Raw genomic sequence first — 25,444 nt, 5'->3', positions numbered from 1 at the left:
AAAGTTGCCAAGGTTGAGGACCCCTGCCATAGAGGATGGAGCGGGAGGGCAGTCTTGTCTATGCTGACTGGCTGCCATGTCCTTGGCTGCGCTGCTCTGCGTGGGCCACGCTCAGGGGCAACTCTCCTCCAGGGAGGCTGCTGGTGAGGAAGGGGGTCGTGGGGGAGGCAAGGCTGGGACAATGGCACGTGTGCCCACAGAGAAGGCTCCGAGTGCCACCTTTGGCACGCGTGCCATAGGTTTACCACCACTGGACTAGACAATAGAGGCTTGATAGTATAGGGATATCGTATAGGGATAGTTTGAGTGTAGATGTAATAACAGCAATATTGCCTTTAGAGACAGCTAATTAATCTTCTGATTTCAGTTCAACACAATTCACCAAACATTGTAGTTAGGCTAACACAGTCTTACCTGACAATACGCCTAACTTCAGATGCTGTGCCCATGACTGATATGGAACAGTTACATGAAAGAATGCTTTCCTATGTACTTTCCTATGCTTTCCTATAATATAAAGTCATGGTCCAAGTAACTGTACTGGAATGGGAATAGTTGTCATAGGAATGTTTCAGTCCTCACTGAATATTCAGCAAATATGTTCTCCTATTTGAATTTTAATTATTGCTAGGATTATATAATTGTTTTAAATTTTTATGCACTTTGAGTTTTTTGACTGTCAGCACAGAAACTATGTCAGTAAATATGTAGAATGTGCCACGCAATATTCTTCATCTTCTTGAGTTTCACCACTAGGCTTCTTACACTATCACTCCACCTCAAGCATAGGCAGATGTGAAGATCTGCATTCCTGCTCTTGTGTAACAAAGATAGGAAGACAGGTGCAGAAGAATGCAAGAGCAGATGTCAAGCAGGTGTGCCTGCTGTGACTTGCTTACTACTGGCTCCCTTCCCCCTTACCACACCTGCCAAGGACAGGTCACTGTGGTGCAGTAGACATTAGCCCAATAAATGCTATCTTCTCTCTTTATCCAACCCTTTTCCGATTAGCCTAAAGAAAGAATGTATTTCAGATTCTCAACTACCTAGTCATTATATACCAGAAGTTGGTATAATATTTAACAGGTAATGTCAACTGATATGCAATTGTTAATTGTATCCATCAGTTAAGTACTAGTTTTTGGAAGCTAGCCTTCTCCATATTTTTAATTGATGGGAGTTGACAAAAAGAAATAGCTGATATATGCCCTGCCGGGTTTGAGAATGTAATCTTAAATCTTATAATAAACTTTACTTATCATAAACCTTATAGCTCAACGGAACTTTCTTCCTAGTTCAATAATACATTGACCTGGGAGTCAGTCTAACTAAACAAAATGGAACTTGCTTCTGATTAGCTAATCCCACCGTTACCTGCCAAATGAATTACTCCAGTGAGCAAAGTTATCCCTCTCCATTTGTTGAAATACACTTCAGAACCTAGGCATAGAATGCAGAGTAGTATCTGCTCCACTGGAAAGCAAATATAAGAGATGCACTGTACTAACCAAGTGATTTCAAGGAAAATGTAATAAATCATCAATAAAATCCCAAGGTGGTGAAGTATATTTTGAATAACAAGGAAATTATCCACATGCCTTAAAAACCACATTTTTAAAACATACTTAGATGCATTCTGAAAATAGCAGTCAAGAGAATTTGTAAAACTACCACAAAGACTGGAAGGAATAGAAGGAGAGGAGAAGATGAAACATCTAAACATTTATTAGACACCAAAATCTGTGTTTTCAGGGCTATTTGGGACTACAAAATTATAGTACTTGGATCAAAAACAATCCAAAATGTTACACACACCAGTCCTATAGTCAGTAAGAATTTATTAAAGGGACAAAAGAAAATTAACCAATAAAATGGACCAAACTTGGGGAATGACCCAGGTTCCATTTTGTGGGGTAAGATTACCATATTTTTCCGTCTATAAGACACACCCTTGTATAAGACGCTCTCCGGGCCGATCAGCTGTTCAGCGGAACACCAAACAGCTGAGCCAGCAAATCCAGAAGTTTGGCCGTCTGAAGATCTTGCCCTCTCCCCCCTCCCATTAGCGGCAAGCCCACAGGGGCTTGACACCTGTACCAGGCAGCATGGCAACCCACAAAGGCATGCCCTGGGCTGCGGGGGTTACCATGATGTTTCCGTGTATAAGACGCACCTGATTTTTGAAGAGGGTATTTGCAAGAAAAAATAGCGTCTTACACACGGAAAAATACGGTATTTAATAGGAAAGACCTTTGTTTTGTCTCATTTTTTTTCTTGTACACATTTAGAATTCTAGAGAATGCTTAATGAAAGAAACAAAAGAAAGTATGATCTCTATTTTCTTCGAAAGCTATCTGTATACAGCACTTAGACTTATATATGGCTTCACAGTGCTTTACAGCCCTCTCTAAGCTATTTACAGAGTCAATATATTGCCCCCAACAATCTGGGTTCTCATTTTACTGAAGGATGGGTCAATCTTGAGCCTCATCAGGATCAAACTCTTGGCTGTGGGCAAGATTTTCCTGCAATACTACACTGTAAACACCGCGCCACCACAGCACCGTAGTTTTAGTTACTTCTCCGAATGGTTTTCTGATCATTGTATTAGCAAAGATCAGCAGTAATCCATATAATTCAACAAGTTTAACTCTAGTTTAACTAGAATTTAACTAATTTAATTTAAAGTATTCAACTGAGATGAAATGCCTCAAGTTATGATGATGATGATGATGATGATGATGATAATAATAATAATAATAATAATAGTAAAGTTGGAAGGGACCTTGGAGGTCATCTAGTCCAACCCCCTGCTCAGGCCTATACCATTTCAGACAAATGGCTGTCCAGTCTCTTCTTAAAAACTTCCAGTGTTGGAGCATTCACCGCTTCTGGAGGCAGATTGTTCCACTGGTTAATTGTTCTAATTGTCAGTAAGTTTCTCCTTAATTCTAGGTTGCTTCTCTCTTTGGTTAGTTTCCACCCGTTGACTTTGGAAAATAGCTTGACTCCCTCTTCTTTGTGGCAGCCCCTAAGATATTGGAACATTGCTATCATGTCCCCCCTCGTCCTTCTCTTTGTTAAACTAGACATACCCAATTCCAGCAACCGTTCCTTATATGTTTTAGTCTCCAGTCCCCTAATCATCTTTGTTGCTCTTCTCTGTACTCTTCCTAGAGTCTCAACACCTTTTTTACATCGTGGTGACCAAAACTGGATGCAGTATTCCAAGTGTGGCCTTACCAAGGCATTGTAAAGTGGTATTAATACCACTTAATATAGTATTTAATATGCCGTAACACTAGTTTTACATGTAAATGCTCTTCTAAAAATCATGATTTACAAACCACAATGTCTAAAGTTGCTCACCACAGTAAGGCAAAACAATGAACTATTCTCAAGTCTTAGTAGGGTGTCTAAATAAATTTGAATATCCATTGGTCTTCTGTTATGGACAGTAGAAGGAAAAAACAAAGTTAAGCTAAGAATGCCTGATGATACTGCACTTAAAATAGGAAGATTGCCTTACACTTACTGAGAATATACGTATTTATTTCAATGTATTTCTTTACTTATTTAATTAGTTAATGTATAGAATGTAGTGATGAAGGCAGATATAGATGCAACATTCCTTTTTAGCTATCTTAAATTGAGGATAATTCTCTTTTCAATGAAACATATTAAGCAATTTTAATCTTAGCTATTCATTTTTATATTGGTTTTAGCATGGTACTTCATAGATATTGATTTCTGTAAGTATTTACATGATATCTATAATTTCTCTTGTGGAATACAAATTCACCATAGTTGATTATGTAATTCTTGTGCTGAAAACAGAAGCATTTTAGCCACAATTTCCCACCAGAATAAGACAGAAATTGCACAGGCATACTTGATAATGTTTTGTTGACTTATTGCCATCATTATTTGATGATTTTTCATTTACAATCACAACAGCAAATGTGAAATGTGGGGGGAGGGGAAGGAAAATTGTTTGCAGCTTTCTGATTTTAGTAGGACGCATCATGTATACAGACTTTAGGAACGGTTATCCAGGAACAGCTGCTTCCGAGCAATTTGTAAGCCTATCTAAAAAATGCTCATAAATATGCCAATAAAATATGTCAACATTACCTGTTCTCATTTATTTGCTTTAGGGTTTCTTACAACTTAAGGCCATAAAGTCAGGCAGTTAACAGCTCTATAATGTAAAGTCTTTGGCTGTATGACACATGCTTCTCCTTCCCCCCACAATTAAATTAAAATTCCGCATTGTTTTAATTACAACCCTGGGTCTTTTTCTTACAAGATGCAGATATATGACGCTCAAATTCTTTGTTTGACAGAGCAGGTAGAACTGTCAAATAATAATAAAAAAATCCCAACAATAATGTTTTTAGCTGTTGAGAACAAGACAAGTACTGACAAGATATAGAAGGAAGGCAAAGGATGCTTGGAATTTCAGAGTAAATACAGTATACCAGAGAAATGGCGTGGACACACGACCTGTGGGAGGCTCATTTACCTTGAAGTCAAACAAAGGAGTGTTAAAAGAGAATGAACAATCAGTTCAAAGCAGCCAACATTCCAAAGGTGGGGCTGGCTGGTAAAGATGCCCCACCCAGTGCCTTCCCCAAGAGGTGGCACATGCCCAAAGCTACTAAGCATGCAGTCATTAAAAGAAAAAAAAAAGGCATACACACACATTCTGTTTACCAAACAAGTGTACCACAAGCCCACAATATATTTTAAATGCATATTGTGTAGTTTGCTTGACTGCAACACAAACCCTAACAAGTTAACTTGTGATTGCAAAATGATTTTTCATACAGGCATATACAATTAACTAAAGGCTAACTGAACTTGCATATGTTGCGTAGGCAGTACTATAGATACAGGCTATGTACATAAAGGCATGCTTACCTTAGTAAACTAAACCACAGTTTTACAGAATTGCCTGAATTGGAACAACAATGTAAATAATAATATGTCAGTTGGGTTTCTGCAACACAGTGAGTTACGGGCTAGTCGGCACATCAGGGCTTAATATGTTATGCAAACCCAGTAGTAAGGAATTCAGGTTATCAACCAAGAAGTGCTGTTTATGCTCTTCCATAGAAATATCTAAAAATTCAATTATGGGCTAAAACCAACATAAGTAATATTTGCCCTAGGAAGACTTTTTTAAAAAAAATATTTTATTGATTTTTTTATAATAACAATCCTTAGTGCCTAGTGTACAGGATGTTGTCTTGGTTCATAAATTTTGAAAAAAAAAACCCAATCAATAATAATTTTTATACTCCCATAATATATTAATTAATAGTATATTTCTTTGATCTTCCATTCTCCCAATAATATTCTCCTTCAATCTTAAACAAATACATTTGTTAATATTTTCAGTGCATAAACGGTTAAATATAAACATTTTTTCATGTTTGTAAAAATAATAGTAGCGCCCATATATAACATTTTTTTCTTATCAACTTGTGTTGTTTTTATAAAAATCTCTTATTAGTTCACCACATATCCTATTTTCATAACTCTTACTTAAGCTTAATTTCTCCTTAATAAAATGTAAAAATATTGGGATGATGTATGTGTATGAAAAGTTTGAAATGCCCTAGGACAGGGGTAGACAACCTTGGCTCTTTTATGACTCGTGGACTTCAACTCCCAGAATTCCTAAGCCAGCCATAGGAAGTCTTAATAACTGTCAACCAACGGCCACGCCATTTGAGAACCCTGTGCAGGTAAAGGGGAACCAAGATCCAATGTACCTAGAAGAATTAAGAAACCTATCTTAAGAGGATGATGAAAATTTGGAAGACGTTGCTCTTATCGAAATGCAAGTGAACGTACTTGACCTTTCTATGGTTTGATACTTCTGATTTGTTCAAAAAATGGTATACAGATAGTCCTTGACTTACAACAGTTCATTTCATAACTGTTCCAAGTTATAACAGCACTGAAAAAAGTGACTTATGACTGTTTTTCATACTTACGACTGTTGCAGCGTCCCCATGGTCATGTGATCAATATTCAGCCACTTGGTAACTGACTCACATTTATGACAGTTGTGACCTTGTGACAAGCAATATCAATGGGAAAGCCAGATTCACTTAACAACCGTACTACTGACTTAACAAATGCAGCGATTCACTTAACCACCGTGGTGGCAAGGAAACTTGTAACAAACAACAAATGTCTCACTTAGCACCAAAAATGTTGGGCTCAGTTGTGATCATAGGTCGAGGACTACCTGTACAAACAAGTACTGACAGATACTGGAGAAATGAGAGTCTGAATTACTTTCTAACTACACCATTTGGGTCACAGTCATTGAAAAACAAGGGTTCCAATATGGAGGATCTTTCTAATGTTTTAGCCAGGTCAAAATGAAGTTAAGAATTTCAGATAAATAGTTCATCAGCAAAACAAAGCAGGAGAGACAAGAGACCTCCTGACCCCCAAATTTAATCTCCTGCATATCTGAGTTAAGTCAAGAGAACGCCATGCAATGTTCACCTTAGGGATGTCGCAAGTATTACATTAAGGGTTGTGTTAAGTCTATACCTGCAGGTCGGCAAGCTGAGAAGCTGATTTCTCCTGAAGGCACAGAGCCTGAGCCATAAATGCATTCAGATCTTCTAAAGAGAGGCTGTCCACCTGTCCCAAGAGACAAAGTTTTAAGATAGAAGCTTAGCTTATAAGCAGAAAAATTCAAGCTTTGTTCATTATCTGCATTCCTTTTCAAGGGAATGTCAGCCTGATACCTTATCTTAATTTGTACATGCTGATTTTAATATCTGAATCTGCCTCAGAATTCTTCACAACTATAGTTGCTATACTCTGCTATACGTGCTTTCATTTTTCCCTCAGTCATAGTAAACTTTAAAGATGTATAGTATACGTATACACACACATCCATACCTGTACACACAACATTTTGGCTGTAAATCAGGAGAAGTACAACCCAACATTAAGAACTTTAGCAATGCTATTTTTGCTCAATTTTAATTTTATTTTGAAAAAAAAGGTTGGTTTGGTCTTTGTTATTTTATGCAACATTAAAAAAGGGAGTTACCTTTTAAAAAAAATAACTTCCTTAATGTCTTGACTAAATTAATAGACACATGACAGAAGGGTGATGGAGTGAAAGCAATCTGATCTGAATGTTTGCTACCAAGGCAAGAACAAAGATCCAAATCACGGCAATTTCCTTTAGTTAGCTCACTCGCAGCAGGCAATGGGAATTTACAGTTTGGTAATACGAATGTGAATTGCGAGAGCCTTGAACTACAATTTCGCTTTCCCCAGTCTAGTATTCTTCAGATGCGCTGGAACTGCATTTTGCAGAATTCCCAACTAGCAAGTATGAAGATCAGGATGGATATGAATTCTGGGATTCATAGCTCTAAGGTGAATATAGCATCCACTGGGGACTATCAATGGAAAGTTGGGCAGCATGTAAATTTAATGAATGATGATGATGATGATGATGAATAAAAACACATGATAAAATACAATTACATGGTGAGCATTGTGACCCAGTAGTATGGCAAATAAATACCAAATAATTTGAAAAACAAGCAGAGCTTACATTTTCAACATTTATTTCGCTATCATGTATGTAACATCTAAGGACTATTTGTATTCAGACTTGTATTTGTCTGGCAATGCTCTAGTTGCTGAAATAATAATGGAACCCCACAACAAAATCCTTACAACCTATTTTCCCCAACAGATTTTCTTTTTATAAACCATCTCCATTATTCCAACCCCTTTCTGGGCTCCACAGATGTGAGGTGGATTTTACATAACTAGAAGCCGTATTAAAAAGGAGTGGTGATATCTTTCAGGAAAAATGCTTATCATAACCATAATCTTACATTGCACAACCTTCCACAGTGGTAAAGGGTGGAAGCCATAATTTCAAGATAGGGAAATCCCATTACACGTCCTCTTCCATAATTCAGTTTATGGTTAGAGACAGACCCAATCCAAGACATCAAGTAATTTAATTTGCAATTTACTTATTCTAGAGTACATAGAAAAATAGGTTGAATGTGGAAGGAAGAGCTAGGATTTTCTTTACTTGCAAAACAAGGTAGAGTAACAAGGAACAGATAACGAAGAAGGGAATTTCCAGAGCCTGGAGTTCCTCTGCTGCATCTTGAAGTTGAAAGCATGCCAGAAAGGTCCAAAGACGTTGCTTCTCAGCCTCAGCACTCCTGTTGAGCCAGAGTGTTCTCAAATTAGGAGTGCCATCTGGGAAAGAAATCCATTACATGAGTCATCATCACAGAAGCAAGCTATGGAAAGTAAGGCCATGACATTTCAATGAGAAACCTCAAGCTTGCAATAACTGTAATGAGCTACTAAGAGTATCAGAGAAGGGAGCTGTGACAGGTAGTCCTCAGCTTACAACAGTTCATTTAGTGACTATTCCAAGTTACAACGGCACTGAAAAAAGTGAGTTATGACTGTTTCTCACACTTACAACCATTACAGCCTTCCCCCATGGTCACATGAGTAAAATTCAAACACTTGGGAACTGACTCATCTTTATGATGCTTGCAGTGTCCTGGGTGGGGGGGTGTCACGTGTTCACCTTTTGCGACCTTCTGACAAGCAAAGTCAATGGGAAAGCCAGGTTCGCTTAACAACCATGTTACTAATTTAACAACTGCAGTGATTCACTTAACAACTGTGGCAAGAAAGGTCGTAAGATGGGGCAAAATTCACTTAGCAAATGTCTCATTTAGCAACAAAAAATTTGGGCTCAATTGTCGGCTGTAAGTTGAGGATTCACTGAGATCAGAATACCTGTTCTGTTTTTTTGTGAATTGCTGCACTGGTGCTATGAGGCTGCATGTTAGAGGGCAGAGGATTATGAAGCTAAAATATTTTGCACAATTCCCCAAATAAATTTGTTGGCTTATATAAATAACATAACTCCACTGAAAATGTAACAAATACTTGGCAGAGGGGGAGCCACTTTGCCTTTTCTCATAGTATTTTGAACTGGAACCCAATCATTTATGAAATGACCTCTGAAGGATCCATTTTAATCTTTCATTTTTCTTCACCACACATGTCCCTCCCCTCCATGACAATCATCTTTGTATTTTGCATACAGTTACAATTTCAAACTTGCGGCTACTTGATAGTCTTCTTTCTTGAAAGAGAGAATCTTACAAATCTTTTACAGCATCTACCAACTGGTTCCACCCCTCTGCCTCACCCTAATGTGGCTTTATTCCTCTAGCACGGAAGGGGTCAGAAAAGTGAATAAACTATCAAATGTGGCATTCTGCTGATACAGGATGATCATAACATGCATTTGTAAACTGTAACTGAGGTTCCCTGCTGCATCCTACTCAATGGCTTTTGATACAGTCAAAATAAATGTGGGCACTCTGCAGTGCATATATTTTCTCATTCATTTCAAAAGCGGCTGATCACGGAGTATTAAAGAATGGGAGAGGGCATCCTGCTTTTTTATAAAATAGCAAACCACATGTTCACATGTGTACCCGTCTAGCTTTAAGATTGCACCATTTGCCAGTGCATTTCCTTTATAACAGTATCTATTTTACAAGCGGATTTAATCTGCATTTTGGAAATAGTCTCAAAATAAAAACACAATGCCTTATTAATTCTATTATCTAAGGGATAATTAGAGAATGCAAAACCAGAGTACCTCCATGAAGCTATTATATATTTAACACTTTTAAGTCCCTTATATTATACTGCATTTTATATATCTTATAATGAGATACTGCCTCCTCAAAATAAAGTTTCAAATGTTACTGTTTATCATTTTTATTTAACTGCCAAAATACCGATGAATATGAAATTAAAATTTGATACCTAGTAAGTGAATAATTTCTTGCCAGACAGTATTTGAATTCTGTATTTCAGATAAACCAGGTACCATTTTAAGACCCAATTGTCCAAGCTACATTTGGTAGCTTTATCTTTTTTCTTTTCTTTTTATTGTTACAAACAGAAGTTGCATTCCTCTGAATAAACTACTTGGCTGCTATAAATGATTGCAGTGTTAAGAAATAACTGAGTGAAAAAAGAGCTTGTTTATTTAGCAAACAAAACTCACTTAACCAAATGGTACTTTTTTCTGAAGATCCAAAACAGAAAATAAATATTTTGTTCTTCACCCTTAAGACTAGTTTCTTTCCAAATGTGAATTTTCTTAAGTATAAGGCCCCAGGTTTAAAGAAAATGTGTACTTTCCCACCCAAAGCTATATGGAGTTCAGGAGTACTATTGCAAGAGTATCTAAATATCCCACAATTAAAGACATTTCTGTTTTTTCTGTCTTTCACTCTTTATATATATTGCTAGAATTTTTTTTTCTTTTCTAAAAGAACAAAGATCATATGGGCAAATTTCTGCAGGAGCCTTTGAACTGAGAAGCAATTCAGGAATACTTTTAATTAACAAAATAATACATGAGGAAAAAGTAATAAAACAGAAAAAGGAGTTCATCATTAAGAGCTAATGTGACAGGCTTCAGGTAACCCCTGACACTAATAATGGTGGCAATAACATAAATATTTTAGAAGGCAATCTTAAATGTGTTCATGCAAAAGCCTTACTGAATTCCACAGGGCTTTCTTCCTAATAAATATATTTAATATTGCAATCTATGCTGTTTAGGAATAAGTCCCACTAAAATATTATATAAAATCTCAAATCTTTAAATCCCTGAACAGCCTGAGGTCTGATTATCTGAACAAAGATTTTGTCCCATATGTACCAACACAAACCCTTCAGAAGTCCTTTTCCAAATACCGCTGACAAATCTGATGAGGCAAGTGGGTATTAAGAACTGGGCCTTTTCAGGAGTATCATATTAGTGTTTGAATGCTGTGCTAGACAGTTCCTGGGGTCTCTACTGTTTAGAACCAAATAAAGCTTATAGGTCTTTTTATTCAGAGAAATCAAGATCAGACGTTCAAATTTTAGAATGTGAACTTTAGGCGAAGGAGAAAGAGCATATTGATTTTTCATGAAGGCTAATGAGTGCCTTAGAGTCTTGGCTCACAATTTTCTATCTGATTTTGTCCAGTAGGCCATAGGATTTTAGCGAAAAAATAAAATATTGTAGAACCCTCAAATGATGCCCCTTTCCTTGTAGGTTACCACACAGCTGCTTGGCAATCTTCCTTGCAAGCATCTTAATGTGCTCTCACCAAAGAATTATGTAAAATATAGATATATAGTTGATATGGAATGCTGCTATTGACATTGGTCTCAGGTTGAAGAAACATGTCCCTTGAGAATTAGTATCTGTCAATACCTCATGCAAATATATGTAGTACAAAAGTTTTTTTTTCTACTAAATCAAATTTAAAAAAATCAGAAAAAAATCATTAGGTCTACCAATTTAATTACAACTCACTAAATTAGTAAAGGCTGCTTTGGATTGGACCAGTCACAATATGGTTTTCTTGCTATGGATTATTTTTTTCTGGAAGCCAAAAATGTTGTCTTATTAAATAGATATTTATTAATCAAACTATGATTAGCATGAGAGTTTAATCATTGTTAAATAGCAACAAAGTTTAATGGAACATGATTTGAACTAGTTTTGTTTTGTCCTGCGTGCAACTATATGTATGCACATATATGTGTGTTGATTCCAAAAATACTGTTTAAACAAATGTGAACTTAAATTTGTTTTCCTTCATTGACTTCAACTGAAATGCAGTAGTAAAACATTTTATTTAATTTAAAGTGTCCAGTACTAAACTCCTTATTTGGTGAGTTATAGTTTCATCCTGCAGAAAAAAAAGGGCATTAGAAAATTTCAGGCATACAAAATTAGACAGCTCACTTTTTAGAAAAAAATACTTGCTTTGGAATATTGTACTAAAAATAAACTGAAACTCTTCTGGATTAGTCTGAAAAAGAACACAGAAGTAGCAAACACTGCTCAGAGGCAACCTGTACTATAAATCCTCCTTTTGAGGGAATGTTTTATTGAAATTTCCCATACTTATATTCCGCCCAAATATGATTTTCTGCAAGCAAATTCCACAAGAGATTGCTTGGTGTTGTTGCAGCCATAGAAGGAAAAAATAGCAGAGTATAAAATTCTTTCCAAATGCTACGTGCTGCCTGCAAGTAAAAAGCATTTTAAAAACAAGCTATCCTATTTTTCATCATGTTCAATCCTCTCTCCAGATTTAGGGCAGATATTTTCTGCCCTAATTGAAATTGACTTACTCCCACCCCATTCCTCAGCAGTCTGGGTATTTATAGCTGGCCCAACAAGAGAAACAGGCTCAGTTTTTAAGATTTCTTAATATCAAGGCATATTACTCAGGCAGAGTATTGAGAACAAAAATGAGAATTAGAATTAAGAGTTCATCCAGCCTGACTTTTTTTAAAAAAATCAAGAAATTTAAGAAAAAGTTGACTCTTCTCACTTTAAAATAGGATAACGATAAATATTTTAATCTATTTACATATGATAATTGACTCTTGCTTCCTCCCCTTATGTTTTACTTAGAAACAGTGCCGTTTGATTTTTTTTAAAAAAAAATTATTATAGAGTTGTTCTTTTGGTTCTTGATATATGGAATTTTACTGATGTTTATTATGTAACAGTAACAGAGTTGGAAGGGACCTTCGAGGTCATCTAATCCAACTCCCTGCTCTCGTAGGAGATCTATACTATTTCTGATAAATGCTTGTCTAGTCTCTTCTTAAAAGCCTCCAGTGATGGGGCACCCACAACTTCCAAAGGCAATTTGTTCCATTGATTAAGTGTTGTCATGGTTAGGAATTTTCTCCTTAGTTCTAGGTTGCTTCTCTCCTTGGTTAGTTTCCATGCATTGTTTCTTATCCTGCCTACAGGTGCTTTGGTAAATAAGTTGGCCCCTCTTCCTTATGGCAGCCCTTCAAGTGTTGGAAGACTGCTATCATGTCACCTCTGGTCTTCTTTTCACTAGACTAGGTATATCCAGTTCTTCATATGTTTTAGCTTCTACGCCCGTAATCATTTTTGTTGCTCTTCTCTGAATTCTTTCCAAAAACTCAACATCCTTATTGTATTATTGTATGTTTTTGTATTATTATTGTATGTTTAGAGGTCACAAGCTTTTCTGGGAATTACAACATCTTCTTAGCATGCACTACAATTAAAACAAATATGTAACTTGACTTCTCAGAAATGCCTGATTCTTAAAACTACAACGTCTGATAGGATATTTTTCAACACGCATTTTATATTTAGTTCACATTTTAATACAGAAGGAAATCTTGTTCTACCTGGAAGTTGTTTGGGTTGCACTAAGTCTGGCTGTTGCAGGGAATTTCCAGCATAGACAAACCACTCCTTGACCACAGGGTAAGCTCCCCTGGCATCTAAAGAATAAAGAATGGGTTCAATGATTTTAGATGACATTGTACTATTTGTAAACCTTTAAACAGAAGGGTATGATGATTTAGACTCATTCCCATATCAACTTAGAATAGATTAAACCCCAATGGACCCTATACAATTTTTTTCCAGAATAGTACATTTAGAGCCGAGATTCCCAGAACTTTTGCCATCACACTTTTCTTTATCGTAATCTTAATGTACCTGCTTCCCCTAAAAATCGAAACACCAAAATGGAGAAAAATAAATAAAAAATGCACTGAAAACTTTGAAAACATTTATTGTAACAACATAACTAAAAGGGCCTTCCCACCTCCCCTGGACTCTGTCTGCACCTATCCAAGGGAGGAACACAGTATTCCATATTTCAGGAGCCAGTATTGTTCTGTTAACCTGGGAAGAATCCAAGCAGTCCTTAAGGAAGCAAACTGCTGTATTCTGGCTTTTCAAAATACAGTAGGTGATGTATTGAGATTGCTTATTATTAGTATTGTATATTGCCATGATCAACATGGATTTCGCAGTGATTATAACTAAATCTCTTTGATTGTTCTGCAATTTTCAGTACCACTGAATGTGGTATCCCTCTTCATCATCCAGGAGGTTCAGGAATAGGGCGCGTGACTTTGCTGATTTCAGGTCCCATCTGCCAAGTAAATTTCAGATAGCGCCCCTTGCAAAATAGATATTCCTCAAAACAGGAAAAAAAATCTGCACAGTGCCTATTTGAATTAAGCAAGAGTTTTTGTGTTACCCCACATCAAAATCGTGCAAAATTACCATCGGTTTTGAGCTGTCACGATCCAAATGGATAGAGAAGAAGATTCAGTGGTCTGCATGCTGTCTTGAGTATAAAATGCTCACCCCAGTCCTACATCAGGAACAAAGGAACTGTGAAATTGTCCTTTAAAAAAAAAGTGCCATGTGCTCTTGAAGGATGCAATCAAATCTTCACATGGTTGTTACTAGCTGCTGAAGTCTACAGCTTGTATCGAAGATATGATTATTCACGCATGCAGCATTTCAAAACTGTTGCCAACTGAGGGACTATTGGGGTTTCCCCCGAACAAAGTTTAATTTCAGAGCATGCCGGAGCCTTAAAACCTCTCCTTCCCTTTTTAATATTCCATGAGGGATATTCCATTCATGATAAAGGCTACGTGAACTATATGGAAACCATTTGTAACAAACCACTTCTTAGCCAAAGATGATAAGCCTTCTAACATTCGTGTTACTCTTGAGACATTGGCAGAATGAATGGAATTAAAAATAAAAGTAATAAAATTATATGAAACTGAAGAAAGGAATGATGTATTGTACAGAAACAAAATTGTAGCATTTTATCAAAAATGCAGAAATGGAACAAAAAAACATAAAAGTTAGTGTCCAAGAGGGAAAAAACCCTATGCTATGAAAATGTTGACAAATGCTAAGGCTGCATCTGTAGAGAGGCAGCTGGAAAAATGTTAAAATACGAATGTGGCTTCTAACGGAGTAGTTGGGTAGCTTGTTTAACGTGTGCGGGAAAGCTGCATTTGTACCTCATGATGGGAACAATGCTGTACACAAAGGAGAAAGTAATACAAAACGTAAAGGGGGTCAGTTTGTCAATTGTAACTCTGAATATATTGAGCAGAAATCTGATTGAAATAACAGAATAGATAAGTGAGCAAAACGTGTAACGTGCAAAAAAAAAAAAAAATCTTACACCCAGCAAGGGTATGCAGGCCATGTTTTTGGACACAAGTGTGTAATGGGAAAAAGTAGGAATGTGAGAAATGCATTGCATATATGTTTAGAGAAAGTAATAAAACAAATAAGTTTAAATAAAATGTAAATAAAATTTAAATTAAAGGTTTTTAAGAAGAGACTGGACAACCACTTGTCTGGAATGGTATAGGATCTCCTGCTTAAGCAGGAGGCTGGACTAGAAGACCAGCTTTATTCTAAGGTCCCTTCCAGCTTTATTCTATTCTAAATTCTGAAATATTTGGCATGATTACAGAGTTGATGATTGCTTGATCAATGTGGTGAGAATGGCATATGATGGAAGTAAAGTATGCCGGAGAATAGAATAATTAGTGAATGGTTCAGTACTCAGCTGGAAGTAAGTCAAAGGGTATTCCCTTGGCTCTTTAATGCATTTATGAATACAGTACATTCACAAAGAATTATTTGTGGAGGTGTTTGGCTGGGGGCCTGAAAGTACAAGTACTTTTGTAGCAGATAATACAACGTTAGGTGACAAACTGAGTGAGAGGTATCTATTTGAAAATTAATCTATCAAAGATCAATGTAGCTGTGTTCCATATACCTGGAATAAAAATGTATGTTTCCAAAAATTAAAAAATCATATTGTTTCTGTTTCATCCCAGGTTTTGTGCTAACTAATATAACTGTGCGATCTATTTGCAGAATTGCTTCACCTTACGTTGTACTATTTTTTTCTGTTAAATTTCTACTAAAATTTGTTTTCTTTCATTATTATTCTAAAGATAATTTTGAAAAAAAGAGTTAATATCTTAAGGACAACTTTCCAATCTCATTTAGGATTATTATTTCAACACTCTGGAGGAAAGTACACATTTTTGTTAAAGTAACATTTAAAAAAATCTGTTGTACTAGGCTACACTGTTTTGCTCTGCTTGCTGATTATTAACAGCTTTCATAAGTATTTGATTATGGAGGGTTTTACAAGATCTCCTTAAAAGGTTCAAAAATGCACCAGCCTTCAAGTGCACACTATTTCCTTCAATTATTTCCAATGGTCTTCTTCTAACTAATTACATGTGGCTTGCCTACAGTTTCAAGGACTAAATCGTGTATTTATGTGAGCCTTGCATTTAGAAACTGCACAAATCACTTTTTCAAAACTTGTGCATAAGTATTCTAATATACAGCCCAAATGCTGGAGATGTGGCAATAAGGATGTGACATATTTTCACATTTGGTGGAATTGCAAAAAGGTAAAGGCTTTTTGGATTATGATTTGGTGGAACATTCAAAAGATTTTTAGAAGGAAGATAAAGTTTACTCCTCTATTATTTTTATTGGGTATTTTTGTGGATCTAAATGACAAAGAAACTACTTTAATGTTGAATTTATTAATCGCGGCAAGGTTACTAGTAGGTTCATATTGGAAGAAAGATTCCTTGCCTACCTTAGAAGAATGGATATTTAAAGTTTCTAGTTTTGCAGAAATGGCAAAAAATTCTCCTTATTTGAAGGATCATACACAAGAAAGATATATTATTGCATGGAGAAGATGGATAGATTATATTCAGAAAAAGTATGGAACTATAAAGTTTCATTTATTTTATGAGTGAATTTTATAGTAAATGTTATAGAGTTTTGTTTATGATGTTATTGGAGTTAAAGGTTAAGTATGATATATTTTTCCTTTTTTTTCTTTTTCTTTTTTGTTGTCAACTTCGTCATTAATAACCCTGTATTCTGCTCTAGGAAGTGAGGGGAGGGGGGTTGGGGGTGGGTGGGTGGAAGAGTGGATGGGTAAGGATCATATATATATGGTAGTTTATAAGAAAGGTGCGGCCTGGGCATTTCCCCTATGCTGCGTTCATGTGTTTGGGAGGGATGAGAGGAGAAGAAGGTGTAGGGAGGAAGTAGGATGGTAAGAGGAGAAGGGGAAGGGAAGAGAGTAGGAGGGGAGGAGAGAAAGAAGAGGGAAGTAGGGAAGGTTTTAGAGAGGGTGGACGCGGCCTGGGGGGAATGGGCAGGCGGTACCAATGGTTATGAATTTATTTTATTCCAAAATTGTATTTTGTATGATGTACAAATGGAAAAAATAAAAAATAAAAACTTAAAAAAAAAAAAAGAATGTGACCCAATTGTAGTTCATTACTCCCAGCTTTGAGGATTCAATAATACATTTCTATTGCACCTTTTACCTTTTGCAGATTCCAGCAGGATAGAATAGATGTGCTGGCGAGCAGGGCAGTAGATAAGTGCCTGTCCAGGAAGTGATGTATCATATTCATCCTCCAACGTGTTGCTGCACTCAATTTCTGCACAGCTTAGGATATTGTATATCATATGATTTTCGGCTCGCATGTGTTGTTCTTTAGCTATCTGTCACAAGCAGAATAAAAAGAAACATTTGCTTTTGCTGTTGTCATTTTACGCTTAAGACTGAGATGGACTTCAGAACATGCTTTTAATTCTTTTTCTTTCTTTTTTCAGGTTATGAATGCCACAGAACCCTAGAAGTGATGTGACATCTGGAGGGAATGAAATTTTCAGTCCTTTTGTTATGGAAGACTAAGATAAAGCAGGTGGACTAAACCTAGCATTTATTTTCTGTATTTATGTTAGTGTTTGTTTCACTGACGTTTGCAAAAAAAAAAAAAAGTATACCACCCAAAATAGCCTCTTGTGTCACCTTCAACACCATTGAACTGTTCCACAAAGGCCATAAAATGAACCTAAGGGCCATAAGTGGACTATGAGTTGTATATCATCGGGAGACTAATGGGGATTTAATGCAAAAGGAGAACAGATTATCCTATACAACATATAGAAGTATTAATAGTCTACATGGTAGATAAAATATCCATCTGTGTAGACAAAGAACCAGCTCTTTGTGATTGCCTGGATTCAGATAATCCAGGTAAGGAATTACCTGAAAGATCTCTTGATCTAAACAAATAGGGAAATCTTTCTTCTGCTCTGCTGCTAAATGTAATGTAGATGTGAAGTCGCAAGGAAGCCATGGAGAATGCTGTCCAGGCAGCAGATAAGATTCTATTCCTTTGCGCAATATTAATTTGTCTGATCCCAAAGGCAGCATTTTTTCCAGATCCATCAAGCTCTCATAGACATGTGGAATAGTTGAAATATAATTTGCCACAGCAAGAATAATATCTCTTTTCTTGTCACAGCTTTGCCTTTTTGTCTGATAAGAAGATAAACATTGATTCCGAAAAGCTTCCATAGCTCTTTCTGGGACAGTGTCTGTGCCAAGGAGACAAGCAAAAAGGGGAAGGTCTGGGACACTGAGACCAAGCCAATGGCAGAGATTTTGTCTTGAGTACATTACTGTTTCCAGTGAATCCAAGTGTAGCTTACTAATGGAAAAATAAGGAACGGTATCATAAATCAGATAATCTGTGTCTTCTCCAAGAATTCCCATGCAATTGTTCTTTTGTGCATAAGTTGCTATTTCATAGTCTGCTTCTTGCAATGAACATATTGTCTCCTGACCAAGAATTTTCAAGGCAAAACGTGTAAATGTGGCCAGCCCAGATGGTATAAAGAACATTCCTCTTCCAGGTTGTTGCTTATTAGCTTTGATGAACTCAAAGATCTTAGCTATTTCTTTGTTATTTCTCAATCTTCGTTTGACCCATTCATTTCGCTTTTTTTGCTCTACAAGGCCATCAAAACAGAATACTAGTTTGATACCAGCAGTTGTAAAGCGATTTATGAAACTGTCCAAATTGGAAAGATATTCACGCCATTGGCCCCCACAGACCCAAGATTCTGGTGTATACCATTGTCGAAGACAAGACATAGCATCTACTACAAGAACAGGAACAGATCCAGGATAAGTCCTACAATGGTTTTCAGCCACATCTTTCAGATTTATCACTAGGCATCCATCCGGACAGGCAGTGACCACAAACGAATACAAGCCTTTAACACCCATACTTGTATTGCATGGAAAACTCTTTTTCTTCCACCAGCTAAAAAAGAGAAAGAAGAGAATAGTTGTCATAGTCGTTTACTAAGTGCAATTTCTATCCTTTCAATTTCAGATAAGATGATAGGATTTTAAAGAAGTATTCTATTAAGCTGAAAATGATGAGCTCAGCATTATTTTTCACTCTTTAACATACAAATGATTTTCACAAATCTTCAAATAATATTTTTATTCACAGTACCACATAAAAGATCAAAGAGTCTTTACGTTTTGAGAAATAGGTTTAATTTTGGGAACTGTATACAATTTTTGAAAAATGTTGAGGAATGCTTTCAGGGGTATGATAAAGGTAAATGTGAACTTTAAAAATAACGTTAGACGTGTCATATGAGGCAAAATTGTCTCCTAAAATGCTTTTATGGTTGTCACCCCAAGAAGCATTTTATAGAAAGATAATGATAGTTAAGCAAAATTGATTAACCTATGCTGAATTGCTAAAATTTATAAAGAAGAATTTAATTTAAAAATAAGAGAAAACTTGGAGTTAAGTTTTATTTGCCATTGGTTTCCCTGCGCTCAGCTAATGGAAAGTTGGATAAAAAGAATTACGATTTGAAAACAGTAAAACTAAGTTTGATGTAGAGCTCTGCACAGATGATGATCATATTATTGTTAGTATGTATGTATAAAGTTATTGAAGATCATACAGAAGATAAACAAGTTATAGACTATATGATAAAGCAGGCAAAAACTTTAAGATATAATATACAGTTGGATCAATGGGACAGTATGGGCAAGAATGGGTTGAAATTTAGATTGAACTATAATCTTACAGAGAATGTTTATAAAAAGATGTTCGTTGGTACTGTATAAATTATCAAGAATGCATAGGGGAATTTCAAATGTTTATTGGAAATGTAATCAAACTGACGGAACAATTTTTCACCTTTGGTGGACATGTAACAAAGCTAGAAAATGACAAGATCAAATATGTATTTTGATGCAGAAGATTTTAAAAGTGAACGCAAAGTACAAACCAGAAGCTTTTCCTTGGGGCTTCGTGGACAAATAAATAGTAACATTCTATGGGAACTTTGTTTTTATATATGATAATGGCAGTGGGACTTTAATATGCTCAAAGATGGAAGAACTTATAAATACCTACAAAGGAGCAGTGCTTTTTTTTGTCATAGAGCGCACGGAACAGCGTTCCGGCACCTTTTTTTGAACTTCTAAGCTGCCAGTGCGAATACAGGTAATCCCCTAATGCTTTCATGCTTCCCCCTCCCTTCCTGCCATGCGGGACTCACCTGAAAAAGGTCTGTAGCTCTTCTCCGCCACGGTTCCTACTGCTGTTCCGATCTGAGGCCAGGGGAATCAATGGCTGCGGAGCGATTTTGCAGCCCCCCAGAGGCCCGATCGGGGCTCTGGAGGCCTGGAAAAGATTTCTGGAGCCCAGATCTATGGCTGCAAAATGATTTTGTGCCTCCCCAGCGGCCCCATCCAGGCTCCGGAGGCCTTTTCCAAGCCGCTGGAGCCCAGATCGGGCTGCTGGGGGGCTGCAAAATCTGCGGCCATAGATCTGGGCTCCAGAGATCTTTTCCAGGATCCGGAGTCCTGATTGGGCCACTGGGGGGGGGGTACAAAATCGTTCTGCGACCATGGATCTGGGCTCCGGAGGCTTGGCAAAAACGCTCCGCGGCCATAGATCTGGACAGCAGAGGTCTTTTCCAGGTCTCCGCAGCACAGATCGGGCCTCGGGGGTCTATGGACGCGTTCCCTGGCCTCAGATCAGAGCGGCAGCAGGAATCACGGCAGAGAGGAGACAGACCTTTTCCAAGTGAATGATCTGTGCCTCGGAAGCTCCCTAAAGCGATTTCTTCTCCCCCCCCCCTGCTCCGTAAAGGGCTTTCGACTGGAGCCGGACCTGTGCATGAGTTCCGGCATCTTTTTTTTTTTAACAAAAAAAGCACTGCAAAAAAGGAATGAATAGTGAACCCAGTGGAATTGGCAGAGATGACAAAATTGACAACCTTGTTAGATAAAGCCCAATGTTCAAGTCTGTCAAGATCCTTCTGTATCTTAAGCCTATCTTCTGGAGTGTTGGCTATTCCTGCCACCTTAGTGTCGTCTGCAAATTTGATGAGTTCTCCATCTATCCCCTCATCCAAATCATTGATAAAGATGTTGAAGAGCACTGGACTTTGCTGGCAATTTGCCATTTGTACAAATATAAATTGATAGAAGACAATATTTCTAGCTCAGGTTGAACTGTGGGGTTCTTGGTGCTCTCTAAGCTTGGTGGTCTTCTTGAAGACATTTCATTACCAAACTGGGTAACATCATCAGTGCCAGATAGAAGTGTGGTTTGGTCTTAATTTTATATACAGGTGGCTTGCCCTGTCAATATTGGTAGGAGGGGTTCCTTGATTAGGCTGTTGTTTACTATTAGCTTATTTGTGCTGGCATTTCCTTGATTGGGATATTATTTACTTCTCGATTGTTGGTCTAGTGTTAACACAGACAAACAATGCAAAAACAGAAAAGTTTTCATAGCATGTACAATGAGAAAAAATTAAATTTCAAATTAAAAAATATATTTAAGTTTTTATTATTTTTTTTTAACCAAAAGCAAGCCTTATAATTCTGGTACAAAAAAAAAATCTTCTTTCTTTTATGCTACTGAAAAGAAAGTCTCCTCATTTCTAATACAGAGTAGGAATTAATAGCACTTAATTAGTGCCACATCATTCTTTCACACTGCTGATTTCTCACATTTTCATTACTGTACAAACTACCTCGGAAGTGTTATATTCAGTGTCTTCTATTCATGAAGGTAACTGCGGATTTTTAAAAGATGCCTTTAAAAGATGCAACTTTAAAAGATGCCTTTAATCATTTCTACCTCTTATGTGCTACTTTCACATTCCTTTTTACTATAGTGCAGAAATAAATGTTTCAATCGGTCTAGAAACAACATGAAGCTACTGATGGTTGCTTTCTAATATATTCTTGGGAACACAATATTCTGTTCTTTAATCTGAACACTATTTATGAACTTAGTCTGTGTCACAAGAGTCTTAATTTATAGCTGGTTCTTTATGTGAAAATCAGAATAAGGAGTTTTTCTTAAAATCTATCCAAGATAGACAACCAGATTTAATTCTAAGTGATAACCAGGATTTTACTATGAGATAATGTGTTGGCTTCCAACTTGGGTGTCTTCAAAACAGGGATAAAACAATTCATGAAAGTAATGGGGATCACTGCTTAAGCCTTGATGATAGCAAGACTACAGTACTTTTGAAGGCCATTTGCTGGGAGATTAGTAGGCTTCCCTATGAAGTTGCTTGACCATTGTGAGAACAGATTGCTGGATTAAGTAGGTCAGGGGTCCAATAAGGGCAGTGCAATTTTTATATTCTTACACTCTCTAGACACCAGGGCACTTATAACCATCATAAATACATGTCAATTGTAAAGTGGCTGAAATTTGATCAGTTGACCGTGGGGAGGCTGTGACGGCTGTAAATGCAAGGACCACTCATAAGTCACCTTTTTCAGTGCTGCTGTAACTTCAAACAGTTGCTAAACAGATAGTTGTAAGTCAAGGACCACCTGTACTCAAAATGGTGGTTTTTCCCTCATTCTAAACTCAAAGCTCTTCCACAATAGTCATCACAACTCACTCTGAATGTGAAATAATTGCTTCAGACACTTGGCACACAAAGAGGTCCTTCTCAAAAGCCTGCTGCTGGTGGGGGAGGGAGCCAGAGATTGTGAGTGTGGCTGGGGAAGCACCATGGGATGTTCAAAAGGAGCATCACATGCCCACAGAGAAACAGCCTAGCAGCACTGAAGTAGTCACAACTTCCCCAAATTTCATTAACTCGGGTGTCATGTATACAATATTTTGGATGTATTCTGCAAGTTAGTCCATTTGAGGTACCTTGGTTCAAAAATTGTTGCCTATCATGCACCATTTCACCAAGTTAGAGGTTACAGAACCAAGAGCACTATACAGACCATTAGTGAGTAAGAACTGGCAACTAGTAGATAAAATACAACAGCAAAGCTGTTCTGGATAACTATTAATTTAACAAAGAAACAAAGGGTATACAAGTGCAAAGGAAAGGGAGATTGAACATAAGGAGTTTAACCCATTAATCTATATTAATGCACAAAGTATGAATAACAAGCTAGCTGAAAGTCCTGAAACACAAATATAATACAAGGGAAATTACCAAAATATGGTAAGATAAATTATGCCAGTGGAACATTAGGCTTGAGCAATAGCAATATAACTGCTAATGCAGTGCAGCCCATCAGCAATGAACTCACTTGTCAGAAATCTACTTGGCTGATGGTAGCATTAATGTTGAAAGCACCTGGGCTAAGATAAAAGCAAGCCAAAAGAAGAAATATATTGCTAATAGTCCACTGGAACCATCAAACCAGTCAGAAGGAGATGGAGCACATAAAAACAATTCTGCACTTGCACTAAAGCATCTGTCTATTTGAAGAACACAAGACATCCCAGAAAATATTATGCCATTTCATTTCCACCCTCTGACACACTGATAAGAGTACTAACCAGATGTAATGGCCTCTTTGACTTCCTTTTCTTTACTAGGATGAGAAGGGCTCCAGTCTGCATGTATTTCTAGAGACTTCTGGTTCCTGATTGTCTTTCATACATGTGTTTTATATTTAACATATAAAACTTTAAATAAAGCAAATGGCATTTTGAAACAAAACTAAAAACAAATGCCAATTCCTTTCAGCTCTCTATAAGGACATTTTATTTCAATGGTATTTACTTTCTTCTGGTTTTTAATCTCAAAGCAAAAATTGTAAAAGGGTTTTGTTCATTTGTTGAATGTCTATATCTGGTTTCAAATGTAAAGGCACAATAATACAGCACATTTAGTACTAAGCACAAATGATGTCCTCTCTACCAATAAATAAACAAACTAGATAAATAAGATTAAAGTAATGTCAATAGGATATAACTTCCTATTACATTCAGGAATGTGTGACAACCAAAAATTCAATCAGTGCATAATGCAAATACAATAAAGAAATCAGGAGTAGGGATCTATATTTTTCATATATACCATTACATTGTTGGTGAACATCAATCTTCATTTCATTTCATTTTTGACACAAGGGCACATGATGCTAAATCAGAAGTTAATTACAATTTCTGAAAATATCTGAGCATAAATGCCTGGCTGAGCTACAGTGTATAATAATGTTCATGCACCACATTATAGCTTACTGTAATATCTGCATACAATAAAATAGTTCATGTATATTACTCAATAAGGAGAACTCGATTTAGTTTCACATGCTCTCATGCTTACTACTGAGTAAGCCAATACAAGATTTCAGGTTTTGATTGATGCCTAGCCAACGAACTTCATTAGACTTAAAATGTATGTAGGATTTTAAGTTTTAAATGTCATTTAATGAGCAAATGTATTTATGATTGCACCTGACTACAGCATGAATGACCAAACTTCCTGACAGTTAGAACAATTAACCAGTGGAAGAACCTGCCTCCAGAAGCAGTGAATGCTCCAACACTGGAAGTTTTTAAGAAGAGACTGGACAGCCATTTGTCTGAAATGGTATAGGGTTTCCTGCCTGAGCAGGGGGTTGGACTAGATGACCTCCAAGTCCCTTCCAACTTTATTATTATTATTATTATTATTATTATTATTATTATTATTATTATTATTATTATTATTATTATTATCAATCATCGCACAGTCATCCAGATGTTCAGACTGGATTTGGCATTTTGTCTACCTATCGAGTCCTTACCCAGGACCTGGGATAGGCAGAAGTAGATGTTTGATGGTATTACAGGTATCGTCGCAGGATGGAAGCAGTTATTATTATTATTATTATTATTATTATTATTATTATTATTATTAAACAGCTGAGAAAGGTAAATACTCAGACATACAGCATAACGACCACAACCGTACCACTGAACCACCGGCAATTTTGGCTTGCCATACACATGCATCACATATAAAAGCACACAAAACTTTGATCACACCCTATGGCTACCATCTTGACGTTTTTCAACCACATCCTGTGGACATCCCTGAAATCTGAGGTCCTGCCTTCCATGCTGCCCCTTGCAGCATTTTCCTCACCTTGAAAAATATCTCAATGTCCACGATGCATATTGTTTATAATGGCCTTCAATAAATCATTGCATTTGCTGGAAGCTCCTCCATGGTTCACTCAAAAATACTTAACTCAATGAACCTGGGTTCATTTTCTAGCTGCCCACAACTCATTGGATCCTTACACACAATCAAGTACAATATTGCATGAACCCAGCTATTCCCTAT

At 36.8% G+C, this 25,444-nt stretch overlaps 1 protein-coding gene across 3 annotated transcripts in view; it reads right to left on the bottom strand.

The window, feature by feature from the left end:
* FAM120B (family with sequence similarity 120B) overlaps positions 1 to 25,444 on the bottom strand; it is a 39,644-nt gene that overhangs the window by 13,786 nt on the left and 414 nt on the right. For 2 of the 3 annotated variants that reach the window (XM_039364404.1, XM_039364403.1), the window contains exons 2-6: positions 18,054 to 19,116; positions 17,323 to 17,503; positions 13,303 to 13,398; positions 8,099 to 8,271; positions 6,577 to 6,669 (exon numbers count right to left, since the gene is read on the bottom strand). In XM_039364404.1, coding sequence (XP_039220338.1) covers positions 6,577 to 6,669; positions 8,099 to 8,271; positions 13,303 to 13,398; positions 17,323 to 17,503; positions 18,054 to 19,079 — 1,569 coding nt within the window. In that variant the 5' untranslated portion in view covers positions 19,080 to 19,116. Of the gene's footprint in view, positions 1 to 6,576; positions 6,670 to 8,098; positions 8,272 to 13,302; positions 13,399 to 17,322; positions 17,504 to 18,053; positions 19,117 to 23,667; positions 23,718 to 25,444 lie in introns of those variants that run through there. The other variant, XM_039364402.1, reaches the window with a different exon arrangement.

The sequence above is a fragment of the Crotalus tigris genome, unplaced genomic scaffold (assembly GCF_016545835.1).
Source record: "Crotalus tigris isolate CLP2741 ecotype Arizona unplaced genomic scaffold, ASM1654583v1 scf7180000019759.570773, whole genome shotgun sequence".
In the NCBI taxonomy this organism is placed as follows: Eukaryota; Metazoa; Chordata; class Lepidosauria; order Squamata; family Viperidae; genus Crotalus; species Crotalus tigris.
Note: the sequence above shows the minus strand (reverse complement) of the source record. Positions and strands in the feature narration are given on the sequence as shown.